General features: G+C 34.7%; 1 protein-coding gene across 1 annotated transcript; it reads left to right on the forward strand.

Annotated features, from left to right (window-relative positions):
* Positions 1-8,659: 8,659 nt before the first annotated feature.
* LOC127120529 (AP-2 complex subunit mu) lies at positions 8,660-16,884 on the forward strand. Its single transcript, XM_051050984.1, has 13 exons — positions 8,660-8,960; positions 9,323-9,500; positions 9,667-9,757; positions 12,628-12,722; positions 13,095-13,184; positions 13,264-13,312; positions 13,387-13,525; positions 13,697-13,813; positions 15,217-15,307; positions 15,400-15,542; positions 15,980-16,094; positions 16,359-16,403; positions 16,483-16,884. Exons 1-13 carry the CDS (start codon positions 8,878-8,880, stop codon positions 16,561-16,563), a joined length of 1,317 nt encoding a protein of 438 aa, XP_050906941.1. The 5' UTR covers positions 8,660-8,877; the 3' UTR covers positions 16,564-16,884.
* Positions 16,885-22,944: the final 6,060 nt, after the last annotated feature.

Consider the following 22,944-nt stretch of genomic DNA (forward strand, 5'->3'; position numbering starts at 1 on the left):
TGCGTGTGCATGTACGCGTGCATGCGTGTGTACGTGTGAGTTTGCGTGTGCACGAGTTCACACGTGTATGTGTGTATGTGTATGTGTATGTGTGTATGTGTGTGCGTGTGTGTGCGAGCGTATGTGTGTGTATGCGTGTGTGCGTATCCGTGTACATGTAAGCGTGCATGCGTGTGTATGTATGAGTTTGCGTGTGTGTGGGTTCACACGTGTGTGTGTGTGTGTATGCTTGGGTGTGTGTGTGTGTGTATGTGTATGTGTATGTGTATGTGTGTGTGTGTGCGTGTGTGCATGTACGTGTGCATGCGAGTGTACGTGAGAGTTGGCGTGTGGGTATGCATGTACGCGTGCATGCATGTGTACGTGTGATTTTGCGTGTGCATGCGCATGTACATGTGCATGTGTGTATACGTATGTGTTTCTGTGTGCGTGGGTTAACTTATGTGTGTGTGCGTGTGTGTGTGTCTGTGTGTATGCATGTTCGTGTGTGTGAGTGTGTGTATGCATGTACGCGTGCATACGTGTGTACATATGAGTTTGCGTGTGCATGTGCATGTACGCGAGCATGCGTGTGTACATGTAAATATGCGTGTGCGCGTGTTCATGTGTGGTTGTGTGTGTATGCGTGTGTCTCTACGTGTGCATATGTGTGTGCTTGTGCGTGTGTGCGTGTATGTTTGTGTGTGTGTGTGTGTCCGTATGCATGTGCGTGTGCGTGTGTGTATGCATGTGCATTATCATTTACGCATGTATGAGTGTATGAGCATGCGCGTGTGTGTTTATGTGTGTGTGCGTGTGTAAGTGTGTGTGTGTGCATGTGCGTGTATGTGTATGCGTGTACTTGTGTGTGCATGTATTTGTGTTTGTGTGTGTGTGCATGTACGCGTGCATGTGTGTGTACGTGTGAGTTTGCGTGTGTATGTACGCGTGCATGTGTGTGTACGTTGTGTGTTTGTGTGTGCGTGTGCAAGTACGCGCGCATGTGCATTCGTGTGAGTGTGTGTGTGTGTGCATGTGCGTTCGTGTGAGTGTGTGCATGTACGTGTGTAAGTGTGAGTTTGCGTGTGCGTATGCATGTACGCGTTCAAGTGTATGTACATGTGATTTTATGTGTGAGTGTGCATGTGTGTTGACGTGTGAGTTTGCATGTGCGTGGGTTCACACGTGTGTGTGTGTGAGAGAGAGAATGTGTGTGTGTGTGAGCGTGTGAGTGTGCGTATGCGCGTGACTGTATTCGTGTGCGTGCGTGTGTGTACGTGTGTGTGTATGTGCATGTACATGTGTGTGTTTGTGTGCATGTGTGTGTGTGTGTGCGCGTGTGCATGGACACGTGCATGCATATGTACGTCTGAGTTTACGTGTGCGTGTGCATGTACGCGTGCATACGTGTGTACGTGTGATCTTGCATGGACGTGTGCAGGTACGCGTGCACGCGTGTGTAGGTGTGAGTTTGCGTGTGCATGTATGCATGCATGCGTGTGTACGTATGAGTTTGCGTGTGAGTGTATGCGTGAGCATGCGCACGCGTGTGTGTGTATGTGTGCGTATGCGAGTGTGTGTGCATGTGTCAGTGTGTGCGTAAGTTTACGTGTATGTGTATGCGTGCGTGTGCGTGTGTACGTGTGAGTTTATGTGTGTGTGTGTGTGTGCGTGTGAGTTTGTGTGTGTGTGCATGTATGCGTGCATGCGTGTGTACGTTTGAGTTTGCGTGTGCGCGGGTTAATACGTGTATGTGTATTTATGTGTATGTGTGTATGTGTGAGTGTGTGTATGTGCGTGTGCGTGTGCGCGTGCATGTGTGTGTGCGTGTATGTGTATGTATGTATATACGCGTGTGTATGTGTGCATGTACGCGTGTGTATGTGTGAGTCTGTGTGTGTGTGTGTGTGTGCATGTACGCGTGTGTACGCATGAGTTTGTGTGTGTATGTGCATGTACGCGTGTATGTGTGTGTGTGTGTGAGTCTGTGTGTGCGCGGGTTCACACGTATGTGTGTGTGTGTATGTATGCGTATGCGTGTGCGTGTGTATATGTATGTGGTGTGTACGTGTGTGCGCGTGTGCGTGTCCATGTACTCGCGCATGTGTGTGTACGTTTGAGTTTGCGTGAGCATGTGTATGTACGCGTGCATGAGTGTGTACGTGTGAGTTTGCGTGCGCGTGTGCATGTATTCGTGTATACGTGTGAGTTTGCCTGTGCACGGGTTCACACATGTGTATGTGTGTGTGTGTTTGTGTGTGCGCGTGTGCGTGTGCGTTTACTTGTGTATGTGCGTGTGGGTGTGCATGTGTGTCTGCGTGTGCATGTGTGTGTGCGAGTGCGAGTGTGCGTGTGCATGTGCATGCGCGTGTGCGTGTGTGTGCGTGTGTGCATGTGTGTATGTATATGTGTGCGTATATGCGTGTGCGTGTGCATGCGTGTGTACATGTGAGTCTGCGTGTGTGCGGGTTCACACGTGTATGTGTGTATGTGTTTGTGTTTGTGTGTGTGTCTATGTGTGTGTGTGTGTGTGCATGTACGTGTGAGTTTGCGTGTGCGTGTGTATGTGTGAGTTTGCGTGTGTGCGGCTTCACACGTGTGTGTGTGTATGTGTGTGTGTGTGTGTGTATGTGTGTGTGTGTGTGTGTGAGAGAGAGAGAGAGAGAAGAAAAATATAATTTAGAAAATTTTACAAGATTGAAAGTTTTAACAACACTAGTCAACCTAAGACCTGAACGTGTAAACCCATAGAAGCATTTTTGCTACTATGTGTCGATCTAAAAAGCCTAGGCGTTAACCTCAAGCCAGTAGAGAGTTTGCCTTTGCCAAAGGGTTAACATGTGTCGACTTATAACATGCATGAGTCGACCTGAAGGTCTTATGCATCGATGCATACTGGACAAAACTTTGGTTCTTACAAAAACTTCAGTATGTGTCAACCTAAAGCTATAATATGTCGACCTATAGACCAGTTTTTCACATAAAAACTTAATTTTAAATTGTAAAAAAATTTCTAAACCGATTTTAAGTATCCTAAGATGAAAATGCACATCTAGACATATATGGCAAAGTTCAATATACATAAATACTAAGTGTCTTAGTTTTAACATCATTTAAAACATTTGTAAAAAGAAAGTGCACTCACACTCTTGTAATTTGAATGCATACTCTGACTAACTGGACAAAACTACAGTGCCCCTGGTTAAACATTAGGGTTTTCATTTTCAAAAGAAACATCAACTTCTTGGCTCAAAATGGTAGATTATGGGTTATCTCCTTAACTCCTTGGTGTTAAGGGATTTGAAACAATGCCTTACATCATCAATACAATTTTATTCTAAAGCATACCACAACAATTTTGAGTATTTCATTTTTTGTCATTCTCCCTCTGATTTTTGCTTAAACAAAAGTTTCATAAAGATAAGTGAATGGGAGAAATATAGATATATTTTTTGTTTTTGATATAAGAGAGAAAAAATGAGTTACTAAGAAATGATTGATTTAAAAAATGCATGCTCACTAAATTAATATTGGCATTAAAAAACAACAATGTTTAACAACAAGTAACATTTAACAAACAAAGAAATTATAAATGCAAATGCTAAAAATAACCCAATAATCGTCAATCGAATGATCGCCAATATTGAGGAGTCCCCACACTTATCTGGTTAAGGGGTTGTTAATCACATTAGGGCATTCTTAAAAAGTCAATAGCCCGCTGTCAATCAGCTTGTGTACCCTAATTTTGAAACTGGTGTAGTCTTCGGTAGGATGCCTCACTATTCCAACATGGTATTCACATTGAACGTTTGGATTGAACCATTTTAGAATCGGAGATATTAATTGCTTGAGTGGTTTGGGATCCACTAAATTCCTTTGGATTAAGTGTGGCAGCAATTGACTGTAAGTCATAGGTATGGGGTCAAAACGAGGATGTTTTCCCTCTCGATTGCATCGAGGCATGTGTTGATTCCGATGCTGATGCCGATTGTTCGAGTTCTGAGCCTGTTGATTATGTGGTCTAGGTCACTATTGCTGATATTGAGGACCAGGAAGTATCGGTTGTTGGAATTGAATATTCATTGTATTCATATATTGACAACAAGGCACCGATGGTAGAGCTTGCAAAGCTTGGTGAGTTTCCATGATTACATTAGTTTCACCCTCCTTTTCCTTTTGGGAATTGTTAGAGTTTTTCTTCTCGCTAGCCTGGCTGCTTGAGGCATCTTTGATTTTTTGCGCTTTTGAGGTTGCTCTTGATGCATTCTCCTACCATCACCAGGTCAGAGAAACTTGATGGTACACTACCTATCATTTTTTTAAGATAAGAGCCCTATATAGTATCCATCAACATGTCAGCTAGCTCTCCCACTAAGATGGGTGGTTGCACTTAAGCTACTAATTCTCTCCATCGCTATGCATATTCCTTGAAGGATTCGTTGCTCTTTTGAGATAAGTTTTGCAACTGCATGCGACTCAGAGCCATATCCAAATTATACTTGTACTACTTTAAAGAAGCGTTATATAAGTCCCTTTATAATTTGATACAACTCCTTTCTAACTCCATGTACCAACTCAATGATGCCCACTCAAACTGTCTCGAAAATAGTGAATCATTAGCTTATCGTTGTGGGTATAGGAGACCATTTTTGGCAGAACATTTCTAAATGACGCCTTGGGTAGCCAAAACCTATGTACTTATCGAACTTGGGTACTTTGAATTTCAGAGGGATCACCAGGCCTATCACCAAACACATATCAACGACATCAAGCCCAAAAGTGTCATGTATTTCTATGGCCTTGAACTTCTCCTCAAGGCCACAAAGCCTTTCATCAGTAGGCTTGGTTAATGACAGCATTTAGCATGAAGAACGCATACCGAAGGTCCTCCTCATCAATATGAAGAGTAGGACTCTCCATCCTAATATGGACCTCATTAGATACATTGATATACCCATGTTGAGGTTAAGTAGGATCACCCGCTTGTGGGGGAGCATAGTCAGGGGGGAGACCGTATATTGGGTTAGTCACCACGTTAAAGCCTGATGTGGGACCGACATTTTCCGTAACAACTTGATGAATATTGCTCTTCGACCTAACTAGCTTAGCTTTCAACATCTGATCCACCCTGCCTTTCACGTCATCCATATCCTTTCTCAACTCAACTTGATTATGTTCCAAACGCTCCATTGTTCTTCAATAGCTACCACGATTAATGCATATGCATGATTTTTTTTTTGTTTTTGATATGCAAATAATGCAATATCATGTTATGCATGTTTCAATGCAATGTCATGTGCGAGTTCATAATGATATGAGTAATGGAACCATTGAAAAACCTATTCAGGAAGGCTTCTTATAGTTGAATAGCTTTAACCCCTCGCAAAGGATAACTTTAGGGTTGCGTTTTTTTAGGAGGAAAGCCTAGAGTCACAGATCTTATTCAAAATTTCACAATTATAATGGGCTAGCCACACCATGATGAAAACTACGAATATATCTACTCTAGATGGAGTCTTCGTATTATTCCAGTGAGATATAGACCCCTTTGTCCAATACCACACGATCTCCAATCCTAATAACAAGTCTTTCGTTTATGTTATAGATGAGGTCCCTAGAGTCACAAGCCTTATTTGAAATTTCAACATAATAATTGGCTAGCCACACCATGATGAAAATTACAAATAAATCTACTATATTTGGATTCTTCGTATTGTTCCAACGAGGCGTATATCCCTTAGTCCAATACTACACATCATCACTAACTAGCGTATGAGAGCACACGTCATTCGTAACCTGTAAAATGTTACACATTACAAGAAAATTATTTAATGCATATGTTCCTAAGGGCGATGACGTCCCATCAGAGGCCTTCACATCCTCGAATTCAGGGGTCAGACAAAGACACATATTACAAACCTTAGTCATACAAAGTAGAAACAATAATGTGTGGGCAATTGTTTCGGGCCATCCATAAAGGCTTAAAATAAAAAGTCTCAATAACGAAATAAAGACACAAAATGAAGAACACGTAGTCTACCTTTTCTCTCTATGCAAGTGATTCCACACATAAAAGCTTTACTAATCACCTAGTTTGATTTAACGGCTGGTCGTGATTCTCGCTTTCAGTTGCCAACTATTTCTCATATTTAATAAGTAAAACATGTCATTTCTCAGGTATTCAAATTTATTTTCATTCATACACCACTTCTCATTATCATACTGACTTGACGTTAGAGTGTTAACCTTGAAGGTCAACCACTTCTCCACCTATTGGAAGCTTAGCCGCAACAAACTCTACATCTATTTTCGATCAACTCTAGTTTCAATGATGAATAAAATCATTAAAAGATTAAGAAAGAACATGTATTATAATATAAAAAATGATAAGATTATAAAGTATAGTATAACAAATTGCGAGATCTTAAATAAATATTAAAAAATTAAGTCTCGATTTATTTTAATTTTTAGATCGAAACACATATATATGTATTTTTTTTCTAGAGGCGAAAACTATTATTATGATCTAGACTTCGTTTTTTTCTCATGAATTTTGGCATGAATATTTATCATATTATAAGGATCCTTCCCACAATTTTTTTTAGATGAAACTGAAACAATGCAAACATTGACATATGATTGAATTTTGGACTAATATTTTGCAGAAACATATCTTATAACACATATGCATAGTTTTATGACATTCCGAATAAATCTCAATTTATTTTGATTTTTCGATCGAAACACGTATATATGCGTTTCGATTAAAATATCAAAATAAATCAAAACTTATTTGGAATAACAAGAAACTTTGCAGATCCATTTATGTGTTATGATATAGGTCTCTACAAAAGATTATCTCAAAATTCAATCATATTTCTTATTTTCGTTTAAGATAAATCAGAGTTAAAAGAATTTATATTTAATTCATCTCAAGTAAATAAAAATTCAATTTTTGTATGAGATATCTTATAAAGTTATAAAAAAACATGGATAAAAAAATTAAAGTTAGCTCATAAGAAGGTTGTCTTCAAATTAAGTAAGGATTATGTATGAATTAACTATCATTTATGGGTTTATGTATGATGTTCATCTTATCGATAACTTTAGTAATTGACTTTTCATTATAATTTTAATTAATATAAATAAATTAAAATGGAAACAATTGCCATGTGACCTCCATGACAACATTACTTGCCACGCTGACATTGCCACATGCATGCCATGTCATCAAAAAGTTTCAAGGATTAAATTTTTTGCAAGGACGGTTGTTTAAAGAATAATTTTTTAATATTAAAATTGAATGTTGACATATTTATAAGGACATCGGCATATTTAACCCTTTAAATAAAAACTCATAAATTAAAATCCATTAATGCACAATATACTACCATTTATATATATATATATATATATATATATATATATATATATATATATATTATATATATATATATATATATATATATATAAACAAAAAGTGTAATATTAATTTAAATATAAAAAAATACATATCTTTTATAAATTAATTTTAAATATTTTACATTATGAGTGGATTTTCATTTTTTATTAGTTTTAGTGTATGAATATAATGTAATTTCAATATTTTCAGTTGTCTCATACGATTGAAATTAGATTATCATTTATTTAATTGATATGAGTAAAAAGAAACACATGAAAAGTGTGTTATTTAAAATTTATTTTACTAATTGAAAGTTATAAAATAAGAACAAAAATTGCATAAATGTGATTACAAAAAAAAATATGTGTGATTTATAAATTGATTAAGAATATTTTGATTTAATTGCAATTTTGTTTCACTATTTCTTTTATTTTTCTAGGTTTTGGTTCTCCTCTTTCAAAAATCATACTTTTGATATTTTTTAAATTTTTGCATTGGATTTTAGTCTAAAAAAGAGACCAAAATCCAACCCAAAATTTAAAATAGGGATTAAAGTCGCATTTTTCAAAATGAAGGATAAAAAAAATACCAAAATTATAATTAAACAATCTTTTTGATAAAAACTTGTAAAAATAAATATTTTTATTTATTAATGAGTTGAAAGTTTAATAACTTTTGTTGTTTTTTATTATTAAAATTAGATTTTAATTTTAGTTTAATAATTTATGAATCACATAGATTTGATAAATATTTATTACAAATAAACATCATTATTTATACCTTTACGCACACACAAATGTTTTAAGAGATTAATTGAAATACATTGACAGTGTAAAAAGATTTTACACCGTCAGTTAATCTTAGACGGTGAATATTGAAATAAGTTTGACTTTTATTTCAAAAACCTATAAAGTAAAACAAACAGGTGATGATGGTGAATTGACCGAGTAAATTTTTTTACAGTATATAGTAATTAATCCCATATTTTAATTATGAAATAAAATATAATAATAATAATTTGTTTTATAATTTATTTATATTTACTAATAAAAAAATTCATATTTTTATTGATGTTCATAACCAAAATATCTATAATGTGTCAATTTAGCTTCTAAACATATTACATTTATATTTCACATATAAAAGAAAAAAAAATAGATTTTATAAATCTCTTTAACATCAAACACTCTGTAATACTAACTAACATAAAATAATCCAATAAAAATTAACCAAAATACTCACTAAACAGGCACGTGCGAAAAGAAGGTGTATTGTTAAACGGTGTTGGGTATTCGTGTGCCAGAACCGTCAATCCGACGACTCATAACGGAGTCTGAATATTTCTCATTTTGTTAAGCGCTTCTTTTCTCATCTCACCGTCGACGACGTTTCCGTGTTTTTCTTCCTCAAAAACCCACAGATCTACGGCGTAACCACCTTTCTGATTGATCCTGCTCTTCTTCGGTGAAATTGGAAGTTGATACACTGGATCGGAGATGCCGGTGGCTGCTTCCGCTGTCTACTTCTTGAACCTCCGCGGAGACGTTCTCATCAATCGTCTCTATCGCGACGATGTTGGGTAAAATCTCTTCTCTATTTCTTTCAGTAGAGATCTTAGTGATGAAATGAAATGAACCGTTTCAATTTTTTTAACTCTCAAACATGCTATGACCTAGTTTATATCATATTCTTCAATTCTGAGTTCGGATTCGTGCTTATTCGGGTGTTAGATGTTAGATTGTATTGGTAGATTTTGTGGCAGATTTGCTGAACATTTTACTGTAGTGCAGCTAGGACTAGTTATAATGAGTTTTTTTTTCCTCTTATAATATTAATTAATGCCTCTTTGGGAAACCCTGGAACTTGTTGATTGAGTTGTTAGAGGTTAAATTATGATTCTATATGATGCTTGATTGTATATTATAAATGGTTGCTTTACAGGGGGAATATGGTTGATGCTTTTAGGACGCATATAATGCAAACAAAAGAACTTGGTACCTGTCCTGTGAAGCAGATTGGTGGCTGTTCTTTCTTTTACATGAGGATAAGCAATGTCTACATTGTGATTGTTGTCAGCACCAATGCTAATGTAGCCTGTGCTTTCAAGTTTGTAGTGGAGGTATTTAAACTCTGATTTTTCATTGTCCTTTATCATATGTTTGGGTTTGTCCATCGAACTATGATGAATTGTCTCTAGAGACAACGGCTTCGAGGTCTTTATGGAATCTTATTCTTGATGCTTGATTATGATTGATGATTGTTGTATGTCTTTTTTTTCTTTGCAGGCTGTTGCATTGTTCAAATCATATTTTGGTGGCGCCTTTGACGAGGATGCGATTCGCAACAATTTTGTACTCATTTATGAGCTTCTAGATGGTATGTAATCTGCAAGTTGATGAATTAAATTCCTTCAATGTTCAATTTTGATATTGTTCTGTTATGCCTGCTACTTTTGAAAGTCAATGCAAGGGTTTTAGTTAATAATTCAGGTAGTTAGAAGGATATTTTCTAGCTAAGTTCTTATATATCTTATCTACCCAAGTTTTTTTAAATGAATTGAAGAGTTAGTGAGTTACATAGGTGAATATATGAATGTGACGGACCCTGTGGACCCAGTATAGCAGCTAATATTAACAGCCAAGTAGTGCAGCACTTAAGCTATTGCCATAAGATCTGTTAGATGTATTTTATATAACGGGAAAAAGGGACGAGTGAAGGAAAAATAACGGGAGTGGCGTAGTTATGCAAGTGGTAATTGAGTGGTTGCTGGAGAGTGTACAATGGCAGACAGTGATGAATAGAAGATTGGGTATTTTGGAATCATGGGAATATGCCTAGGGCATGGGTAGTAAGTTAGCATTCAGTAGCTACTTCTCATTTGCACTGTAATAGTTACAATTCCTTGCTATTGAGTATCAAACATTATTCGATTTCCTTAGAAGTAAAATCAATAATTCTCATTGGGGTGATTTATTTTCTAGTTTGCATCAATAAGTGGGTACCTACCTATACGAGGAGGGTGATGCAAGAGCATTATTCTGTGCCTTACAAAATTTATGATTTCAAGTTCCGTTAAATATGAAATACAACACACGTGTGACACCAATCATGACATGATTATAAATAAAAAAACAATTATGACATGGTTTATAAACTTTGTAGTTGACAGAAACTTTGAGCTAGCAAAGGGTAAGATATACTATAGTTTTTGTTACAGCTTGCAATTTTCATTCCTGTTGCAAACTTTAAATTATATCAGTAATAATTGTTTGACCAAAATGATAAGTCATAATTCCATCATCTCTAGAGAATTTAATGGAAACTGCCTTGGTTAAAATAGACAAGGTTTAAATATGTTTTTGGTCCTTGCAGATGTAACACCTTTTGTTTTTAATCCTTTTAAAACGATTTTTATTTGCTTTTAGTCTTTGCAAATTTACCACTTTTTGTTTATGGTCCTTGTTTTTCTTTTGTCCCTCAAATATTTGTTTACGATGAAATTGATCTTTGGCTACATGGAATAAACCACACCATAATGTGCTATTATAATCATACCTCTATCCAACTCATTGATCTCTAGATCTTTTTAAATAGTTTTTCTTACGGTTTTTTTCAAGTCTTCCTTTGCCTCTAGTAATTTGACTACCCTATATCTGATTTCCTCTCCTTACCACAAAATTTATAGGTCTTCTCATCCAAACAACCTAAACCGAGTTTCCACCATAGTTTTCATGACATGTTATCCCAATTTTTCTCTAATGTTATCATTTCTAATCCTATTCCGTCTATACTTGCCACAAATTCAACGTAACATCTTCATCTTTGCTACTCTTAATTTATTTTCGTGTTGGTTCTTTACTGCCCAATACTCCGTTTCATACAACACTTACAGTTGTACGACATAGTTTTTCTTTCAGCTTGAGCGGTACTTTTGTATCACATAAAACGCTGTAGTCCCTCCTTAATTTCAACCACCTAATTTGCATTCAATGGTTTACAATTACATCTCTTTCCTGTACTATGAACCCAAGATATTTAACCGCATAACTTATGGTATGATATGATCTTCAACTCTCACCTCTAAGGTAAAAATGTTGGGCTTTTTGCTAAAATTGCATTACATAAGCTTTGTCTTGCTTCTACTCGAGCAAAAGCCATACACTTCGAAGATTTGTCTCCAAGTCTCTAACCTCCCATTTAATTCATCCCAAGATTCTTAAAGTATTAATATAGCATCTAGAAAAAGCATGCACCTCGATGCTGGCTCTTGGATGTGTTTTGTAAGTATGTCCAAAAAGATAAGGGCTTAGAGTTGACCTTCTAGAGCTTTGCACAATATCTTTCTAAGCACTCTATCATACGCCTTCTCCAAACCAATGAAAACTAAGTTTAAGTCTTTTTGGTCCATCTGATATCGCTCCATCACACGCCGTTGTAAGCTGATTGCTCCATGGTCAACCTCTCAGGCATAAAATCAAATTGATTATCAGTAACTCGAGTCTCTTTTCTTAGTCTCTGATCAATTACTTTTTCTCATAACTTCATGATACAACTCATAAGTTTAATTACTCTATAGTTAGCACAATTTTTTATATCTCTCCTTTTTGTAAATCGAAATTAAAGTGCTTCTTCTCCACTTGTCCAACATTTCCTTTGACCTCATAATCTCATGAAAAAACTTTGTGAGATACCCAATCTCTCTATCTTCAAGATTTGTCCATACCACCATAGGTATTTGTCTCGCCTGACTGCCTTGTCATTATCCATCCTTTTTACCGCTTCTTTTACCTCGTGTTCTTGAAACTGACAGAAGATATGATTTTGGTCTTCCTCTCTAATGTCTAACCTGTTAGAGTCTCGATAGAATCTCACATCCTCCGTTAAATAGGCTGTGGAAATAATCTCTTCCATCTATCCTTTATAAAAAAATAAAAAAATGTATAGGGACTAAAAGCAAAAAATGGTATTTGCAGGGTCAAACAACATATTTAAGCCAATAGATAATAACCCAAGGAACTGCAATGGAAGTGGCTGGTGTTTCACGCTTTTGTATTTGAATCTGCTGCAGTGCTTTTGCTTCATAACTGTATAAGGTGTTTTTGTGCATCTATCTATTTTGCAAACAGGTTCAATAGCTTTGTATAACTATAAAAGACAATGCATTTATTTTTCTTGTTTGTGACAGAAAATATTTATCATTTGAATCATTGGTTGGGTTAGTGATAAGTATTTACAAGTACTTGCAGAAATCATGGACTTTGGTTATCCACAAAACCTTTCACCGGAGATCTTAAAGCTTTATATCACTCAGGAAGGAGTCCGATCCCCGTTTTCATCCAAGGTTAGTTTGCACGTGCTATTGTAAATACCTTGAAAGGACATGGTCGCAGATCCTATAGGACACAATCATGATCATGGTTCATATAGACATGATTTATTTTTTGAAAAAGGGATCTTGTAGAATAAAATGTATATTGATCGATATATACTAAATTTCAAATAATATGCAAAATAAGTTCTCTCTGCAATTCTTTTTTTGGGGGAGGGGGCAGCCCACTGATACCTGTTCAAAATGTGTCTCAAGTTCATTGTGTATACCTCTCAATTTTCTTTTTGTTTTATTGTTTGCATTGCTCGATATGTTTGGCCCATTGGATATTCCATTCAATCCTATATTTAATTTTTTGACGTGTGAATTGATTGGGGGCAACAGGCATCAGAGAGACCTGTTCCAAATGCGACGTTACAAGTTACCGGTGCTGTTGGTTGGCGAAGAGAAGGCCTTGTATACAAAAAGAATGAGGTGGATATTATACCATCTGACATCTATTTTTTATGATTATTTCCATTCTATTTCAAGTTTACAACATTGCATATTACAGGTCTTCCTAGATATTGTGGAGAGTGTGAATCTTCTTATGTCGTCAAAAGGTGAGTTATGATCATGATCTTTGATTGTATGTTGCTGTTTGCTAGATTTCCTGCTAATTGTTTTATGGTTTTAGGCGTTGTTCTGCGTTGCGATGTAACGGGGAAGATTCTTATGAAGTGCTTTCTTTCTGGAATGCCTGATTTGAAGTTGGGTTTGAATGACAAGATTGGCCTTGAGAAAGAGTCACAACTTAAATCACGTCCTACTAAAAGGTAGTTATCATTTGGACATGATTTCCCCACATTTTTCCTTTCAATGGTATTTTCCAATTTTCCAATTTGGTCCATTTAGTGTGTTGTACTGGGAAGATATTAGACCCTCCTGTTTTGTTTTCTTTAATCTTCTGAAAGTATTTTTTATTATCAACAAAATCTGTTTTGTAGTGGCAAAACTATTGAGCTTGATGACGTCACTTTCCATCAATGTGTAAATTTGACGAGGTTTAACTCGGAGAAGACTGTTAGTTTTGTGCCTCCAGATGGTGAATTTGAACTAATGAAGTAAGCTGATGCCTGTTGATTCTTGTTTTGTCAGTTCTTTTTATTACCAGGGATAGTCAGGGTTCATTGGTAATCTTACTTAGCAGGGCCCTGTTCTCCCTTTTATTGAGTTATTCCCATCCTAAGAATTTAACTTGTAAGCTTGGCAAAATCACGCCCGCGGTCCTTTAAGTTTTACCCACTTGTTGGATAGGTCCTTTAAGTTTTTTTCTTTCCAAATTGGTTCTTTATGTTATTATGGTTGCAGCTTTAGCGTTTTTAATAGTTTCTGTAAAAAATGCACTTTTCACTTCTGGGCTCTTAGGTTTTTTTTCGTCGCCATCATTGAAAGAAACCGTTATCTCTTCTCTTTCCATTTCACTCTGTCTTCGATATCTCCCCCCTAGAATTCTGGATTTGCATTTCTTTGTAAAAGCAGTAACGAATGTATTCTCCGGTGCAATGAAGTTGACATATAGTGCTATCAAGGCTATAACAATGTAGTGAAAGTTTGCAAATTGGTAGTTCAATTATAACTACTAGATAAATAAATGAAAACTGTGAGACAACTCCCATTATTAGGGGAACAGTTCCTCTCAAATTTTTCCATGATGTTTCGTAATCTCCACATATGAAACTCATTTTTTTCCCTAAATCCTTTCCCTCTCTTTTCAATGGAAGGTAGGGATTTCAATGGACTCTCATGTCACATGAGAGGATCCATTCCCCATTACTTGCTAGTTCCACTTATATGTTTGTAAAGTAAGTAGAAAATGAAAACCCAAAACACCAAGTTCTGTTACTTTCTTAACCTTCAAAAGGGCAACAGTGCGAGATTAGGTGCAACGGTGCGATCAACTCATAACTTAAAGGCTAACACTGCATAAGCGTAAAGGACCTATCTGGAAAATATGTCAATCTTAAAGGACCGCATGCGTGGTTTTGCCTATATGCTATCATGCTGTTGTCTGTGTTCACATTTCCTCGATTTCTAGTCCCATTTACATCCTCTGACCTTGAAAACTATACATCAAACCATTTAAGAAGGATTTGGATTTAAGTAGTCTTTCATTAGACATGATTTATGAAAGGATGTTTTGGCGTCAATTGATCCATGAACTTGTTGTCACTGAATTGGAAAAAACTTCTATTGTTGTTATGCTCCCTAACTAACTCTTCTTTAATCTATATCCTAACACCTTTGTCGCTAGATTATTTTTCTTTGATAGTGTTTTCAGCATTGAAGTAACAGTAACTTCCCTCTTGAGAGTGTTAGCATGAAATTTAAAGCTGATTTTTGTATTTCCAAGAAATCTAATTTACCAATTTGCATCACTTGGTTTTACAAAATTCACAAGTAATATAGGATCAAGTGAGTTCTTAATGGTGCTGGGTTTTTGGCTAAAACAATTTTATGTTGTTAGGTATCGTATCACTGAGGGTGTTAATCTTCCCTTCAAAGTATTGCCAACCATCAAGGAACTCGGTCGAACACGGATGGAAGTAAATGTTAAGGTTTGAAATTTTTAATGTTGGACATCAAATCTAATGGAGGTTAAATTTCATCCATTGTCTCCTTAGTATTTATTTTTAACTTGTTTTTTCAGGTAAAGAGTGTCTTTGGTGCAAAGATGTTTGCACTAGGAGTCGTTATCAAAATTCCCGTGCCAAAGCAAACAGCTAAAACGAGTTTCACAGTCACATCTGGTCGAGCAAAATATAATGCAGCTATTGATTGTTTGGTTTGGAAGTACGTGTCTCACTTTATTTTGATTTTGTTATTGAAATTAGCTTTTTGACTACGTTTTGGTAAACAACTAAATGAAGTGTTTATTCATAAGTTTTTATTTTCATGTATAAGCTATAAGCTATTTTTATAATCAAATAGATAATATGGTTAAATTGTTTTCATAGAAGGTGTATGCTGTCTTCATAAGCTATTTATTGAAATAAACTAAACAACTTATGAAAATGTCTTCAGCTATTTCGTAAGCTCTATCATACATTTATGCAAGTACTTGTGTCATAAGATAAACTGTAAATTAACTCTTCCAAACACACGCATACTTAAAAGTAGCTTAAGTAAAACTGTATGATTTTTTTTAGTAGTTTTGATTTTGATAACCATAAGGAGTATCCTCCTTTTGGTATGTAGCTGTTCTGCCATTGAATATCAATCTTTTGCAGAATAAGAAAATTTCCTGGGCAAACTGAGCCGACTCTGAGTGCAGAAATTGAACTTATCTCCACGATGACTGAAAAGAAATCATGGACTAGGCCACCAATTCAGATGGAATTTCAGGTTTGTTATCAGTTACTTCAACAAATCCCATGAAAATAAGATCCAGCTTCCTGATTACCGTAAATTTATCTTAGTTTATTTAGTGACAGGTTAATTATATATGCGTTATTGAGTGAAATTCTGGATTAGGGCCTCTGTATTCATTACTAGATTTTCATATACTACTTAGGTTTGCTGCAATATATGCACTTCTTCAACTACATCTTGATAAAATCTTAGGTTTGCAATATATGCACTTCTTTAACTACATCTTGTTTAATGCAGGTTCCCATGTTCACCGCATCTGGTTTACGCGTCCGTTTTCTTAAGGTATCTGTCATATGCTCTCTATTTATTCTTAGTTCACATTTTTTAACAACTCAGTGGTTTTATCTTATTTACTCTGAAGGTATGGGAAAAGAGTGGCTACAACACTGTTGAGTGGGTTCGCTATATTACAAAAGCCGGATCATACGAGATTAGGTGCTAGACACATTTGGATTGCTGGTTTCAAACGTCAGGGATTATTACTTGGTGGAGATTGATGCAGTCTCAAATAGTTAAAGATGCAGTTCAATCTAGGTATCCCATATTGCATAGTTTTTTTTTTCTCATTCATTATATTTTGCGTGTGAACTGATTCCAAAGCCAGTTTGGAAACATGAAATGATTCTCTCTATCTCCCATGTACACATTGTATTTTAATGATAATGTTTATTGAGTGATGCATTCTGTAATTTTTATGTCACATTTCATGTTGCGACGATATATACTTCATTATATTATAAATTACAATCAAGTCTTGGGTGCATGTTTATATTTTAATGAGGCGAGAGACTGCTTCAACAATATTTATATAGGTCGATATTGTAATTTTTTACACAGGCATCTAATTAAAATAATTTGTATACGATTTTTTGAAATTAATTTATAAAAAATTTATAAGTATAATTTAATTGATAACTGCAACATTATTTGATATGCGTAGATAAGGGTGATAATGAACCAAATCAATTTGAAGATAGTTTGAAACTTGATTCGACATCAAATTAGGTTCATGAATTAAATGAGCGGAACATGAGAAAAAATTAAGTTTATTAATTAAATGAGTTGAACTTTAATTATAAATGGTTTGATTCGTTCATGAATCAACTCAATTATATATCAAAAGAGTTATATCGAATAAGCTTAGGTTTAAATATTTACGAGCAAAATATTTCTTAAAATAATTATACAAATAAAGGCAACATCATAAAAATAATGCTTTTTAAAAAATAATTTAAGAAGTAAAATATATTTTTTGATTTAAAAAAATATCTTCTAAATATCTTTCAATAGTGTTTTGAATTAGACTCTCAAATGTAGTTTTTGAAAGTTGTGTAATTTTTTATTATAATTTTTATTTTATTTTAATATTTTTTTTTAAAAAATGTTAATTTAAAATGTTAAATATAGAAAAAATAGATTTTTTAAATATAGAAAAAATAGATTTTAAAAATTACTAACTTTTAAGTTTGTGAAACAATAATTATAAAGACGAATCTAACGAATTGAACTCGATTTATTTGTACGAATTGAATCGATTTATTTGTGAATTTATAAATTATAATGAATCAAATTTGAGTTTAAAAAAAGTTGTGACGAATTTGAATTAAACTAATTCTTATCAAGCCGGTGTCGACTCATTTTTTACTTATAAATTGTAGAGTATTATTGTTGATTCTCTTTTTCTTTTCTCCTAACTAGTCATGTTTTTTTTAGTGGATCATTATTGAGTGAATTTATTTGTTCCCTGTTTTTGTTTTGATTAAATTTTCATACCACTTTTTTTTATAAAATGTACTAATTTCAGTTTTTCTCTTCAGTTTTTGTTATCTTCGTTTTTTTTCCATCTTTATAATATGTTAGAAATGTACTAATTTCCATTTTTTAATCTGACCAAATGGATACAAAAAATAGCTTGGCTTTTCATCTATTATTATTGGCCGAAATTTTGTTAAATGAACTGTTAAAGAAACTGCGAATGAATTTTCAAAGCAAATTGAAGTTAAAATCCGATATATTTAATTAATATGAATTGAATTATATGATAAATAAACTGAATCGAAATTGAATGTGAACTGAAATTAAAAATAAAATACTAAAAATAAGTTTCAATATTTTTTTGAAAATTAAAAAATAATTTTACAATTCGATTCTTTAACAAATGGTTTGATTTGAGAAAAATTATTTAAAATTTTAAGATTTAATTCTAAGTAAATTAAAACAGTTCCATTTACGAATAAAACAATAGTTTTTTCTTTAACGGTATTAAGTTGAGAGAAATTTGTAAGTCTGGTGTTGATATTTCTCCAAAGACTACAATTCACATAAGTTTCTAGAGAAATTTTAATGCTTCTGAAAGATGATAAACCAAATTCAAACAACCTAACCCTCTTAATTATAAATAGTAAATTGGAAAATCTATTCTTTACTTTACCATCTAAATAGTACTTACAAGACATAGTATACAATCTCTTTATTAATTGTTAGAATACTAATAGATCTTTTGTGGCTTCACTCAAAATTGTTAAGATAGTGTTATATGAAGAAGAGAGAAAAGAGGTGACTTCACACAAATTGAATATTGAATTGTGAAGATGCACTTTATTCAAGTGATTTTAAGCTAATATACATAACATGTTGCAATAGCTAGTTCCACATTGAATGACTAATGCAATTCTTAAATGTCAATTAACAAAAAAATAAAATAAAAATTTGAAACTGATTTTTAATTAACTAACATTAGTTAGACAAAATCAACACCCATAAGTAGAGATGACATTAAGTATCTATTGACTAGTCTATGTATTTCCGATGAATAAATATGCCTCAGATACATTCGTTTAAGTATGTAGGTATGAGTGAAAATATGTTTCACCGACTAATAAGGCTTAGACCTAATCTTTATAGGTTTAGATCAGACTTTTTATAAAATAAAAAGAGAATTTCTTATATCATCCTAGGTGATAGAAAAACACCTTATGAAAAATCCAAAACGCCTCTCAGATTTTGGAGATACATCTTCAAACGCACCTTATCTTAAGTCAAAATGTTAAATGATCCGGAGATGCATCTCATAAATATTTTGACACATACCCTATGCATCCCTTTCTAAAAGGTCCATTTATACGTTTAATGTTTTAGAGATGCGTCTCCGTTTAGGGTTTGGAGATGCATCTATGTATCCTATCAGAACAATGCAAGTTATGTTTGGTTTATGATTATTCAGATGAAAGTGACTATTTATAAATGTTAAGGACCATGTTATGCGATGAACATTAAACCATAGAATCGATATGTAAAAAATGACATATATAAATTCAGATGGTTAAAAAATAACATATAAACGAAGTCGAAATAGACAATAAAGTAAAATGAAGTCAAAATAAAATACAATCGATAATATATCTGAAGTACAAATACTATATATTACTGCGTATGTCGGACTACAGCTCCTTGGACTCCTCGGCCTCCTCTATCCCCGTCCTCCGACGTTGTCTCCGATATATCGGTGTCTCTCGTGCCTCCGCCATAATGGCATCTAGGACCTGCCTCACCTCAGACCAATAAGAGAAGATACCTTTGTCAATATATGGCTGCACAATCTCCATAATATGACGACACCTAGACAAGACATCATGAGCATGATCTAACTGTGCTTGCTCCTTCTCTAGTATCTTCTAATGAGCTAACCTCAATGGATCTCCTAGAGCAGCATGCACCATATACGAATGTGATACCTTGAAGAACCACCTGATGTACCTATCGACATAGCTCCAATCTCTCTCAGTTATGGTACTTCGTGCCTCTTTCGATACCAGATGACTAAGATAATCATCAAACATGACATCCATATATCTATGTGTCATAATAGAAGGAGCAAAGACAACAAGTGAATAGTTTGACTGTAGTCGAACTTCTGCATGACGCACTCAGAAAGATAAGGAAATGTCAGACGTGAACTGCAAGCCAACCATCCCGAGTATAACATTATGTCGTCAAACGGTCGTGTCTCACAGTAATCAACATAACTATTAAAGTGCTTATCCTCGACAACCAAGTGGTCAAGATACATCTGAATGACTATATCGCATAATTCCCCATGAGCAGGGCAAATGCAGAAGCATGTGGAATATCCTCAGTATAAGTCGGAACACACTACCAGTCGGAGATACAGGGGAAGTGCTGGAGGATCCAAGTCTGAAAAGTGTTGGAACACATGAATAATCAGTAAGAGCGTTGTAAAAATGTAATAAAAATGATACACAACCATTAAAAGACCAAAAAATATTATCGTAAGTAGTGTGATGCTGCATGTGACCTCCTTTGTCTTCCACCTATAGCCCTTTGATAATTTTGAGTACAAGTAGACCAAACAGGCAACCCTTCAATTGTACTCATGGATCCGCTCAAAGTCCTCGAAGTACCGTAGATAGATCACATCTAGATAAGTGGCATTATTGTTCATAAAAATTGCAGTGCCAACAAAATATAACAGATATGCTCTCATAGCATATGCTCTTTAGAGCCCCACCTACTCGACATCACCTCTAGCTTGCTCTGCTATAAGGAGCTCATATGTATGTACCTTTTTGAGGAATTCAAACCTAGCATGAGCCCCTAAGGTTTTTTCAAACTCCCTAATGGAATCCTCTAGGTTAACTCCCAAATAGTCTACCATCAAGTATAGTGCCTCGTCTTTGCTAATCCTCCCATGATATAAAAGTTTCTTTCTAATCGGAAGATACAACAAACACGACACATCGTCGAGTGTGATAGACATCTTACCAAGCGATGGATGAAATAATGACGTCTCAGTGTGCCATCTCTCCACGAATGCATTAAGCATCCCGTGGTTGACCGTAACATAACCGGTCTTGCACAAGTCTTTATCCCAGATAGGGACAAAGCAACCTGAAATCACTCGAAATTCGGCTGAGGCAAGCCAATAATCTTCCGCCAATGGTTAATAAACTTCAGTGGATCACAGTCACGTAGAAAAATAAATCTATGTCAGAAACTTGTAATATAATAATAAACATAATTTAAAAAGAATGAATCCAAATCATTTAACGTCTCCATCCCAGATATGTTTGAAAGTATGGTTCGGGTACAACGACATCAATGACAACTCTATAGGGCCTCCTCCAATTGCCTGAGGTGGCACTGGCTCATCAGCCTCAACAACCTCAGATGACCCTGGCTCAACAGCCTCATCATCCTCATCATCCTGAGGTGACATTGGCTTATCAACATGAGGCCCCTCCGGTTCCTGGGGTGGCATTGGTGCCTTAAGTACCTCTGGTGACTCGGTTACCTCTGATACCTGAATAGGTGAAACATGTCGCCTACGGGAAGATGAAGGTAGTGATGCGTCAGTAGGCGACACTCGTCTCCTACGGGAAGAAGAAGATGGAGAAGTATGGGCCCCAAAAGTCGATTCCTTCGGATGAACCTGGCTAGAGTGAACAGGAGCCTCAGAAACTTGACTCTTCTCCCTACGGACTGATGCATGTTGCCTAATCCTCCAATGCCTCAGTTTGTCGTCTCTATCAGCCATAATGCATGTAAGTCAACCAAACAAATGTCATAAAATTACCACAAACAACCCTACAAGCAAGAAAAGCAAAAAAAAAAAATAGACAAATAAATTACGGAGATGCATATTTGGTTATTGGAAATCCAAATGTTGAAAATTTCCGGAGATGCATCTCTAGAATTTCGTGCAACTTTCAGGTTCGTCAATGGCGGTAATGCATACCACAAAACCCCTTAAAATAATGCTCTGATCGTTATTTTTAACCATCAAACACGTTTTTCAGTATGTATAATATAAACTATCATTCATTCAATTTCTACTCATTTCTTACCTAAATCATCAAGTCCTGCCCATTTATACAAAAACTCAAAAAAACTTACAAATTGAGAGTTTACTCCATTGTTGAATGATGTCCTTGATATACTTGATGATGATGGAAGAAATTTTGAACTTGGTCGATTGATTTTGAAAGAATGCGAGTTGAGAGAGTTTAAATTTTTTAGCGTGTTTTTAGAAATGAGGAAGGATAAGGATTCTTGCGCATTTTAGAACCAATACTGTTCAGAGATGCATCTCCGAAATATTTACAAAGATGCATTTCCGTTTTTTTTTTTAATATTGATTCAAAATTATATTTACTCTGGATACGTCCGGAGATGCATCTCCGAAAAGTTGAGACATTTTTTTATTTTCACATGGCGTCCTAGTAATCATAGGGTGCATTAAGAAGTTCCCATAAAAAATGTCTGAGTTGTTTTATAAGTCTACTAAAATGCTAGGTCTTAGGCCATGAAAAAAACATTTTAAACAAATCTGCCTGACCTATATAAAAATAATATGAATAATTTTTTTATTATGATAATGTTATATTTTGTACTTTGGATAAAAATTCATAAATAAAACTTGTTATTTTGGAGAACTTAAGAGAATAAGAAAAAATTACCTTATAAAGAATGCCATGGGTTGTTTTCATAAATTCTTTTAAAGAAATCGTCTCACAAAACTTATGCTAATATGTAAGTTAAAGTAAGTAAATACATACAAACTTTTAGTCTCTTCGTCTTTTAGTTTGTTAGTCTATTTAAATATTATTTGAATTGCTTATTTACATATGCTTAAAATAAATACTACTCCGAATTGATTTATAAGAAAAAAAGATAAATTTCACGTTTATTAAGAAAGATAATTAAGTGCATTTAATCTAAACTAAAGATATATGAAAATTTTAAATTTGGCATAAAAATAATAACAATTTAAATTTTTCTTTTTTTTACCATAAATTATATTATA

Source organism: Lathyrus oleraceus, chromosome 2 (assembly GCF_024323335.1).
Source record: "Lathyrus oleraceus cultivar Zhongwan6 chromosome 2, CAAS_Psat_ZW6_1.0, whole genome shotgun sequence".
In the NCBI taxonomy this organism is placed as follows: domain Eukaryota; kingdom Viridiplantae; phylum Streptophyta; class Magnoliopsida; order Fabales; family Fabaceae; genus Lathyrus; species Lathyrus oleraceus.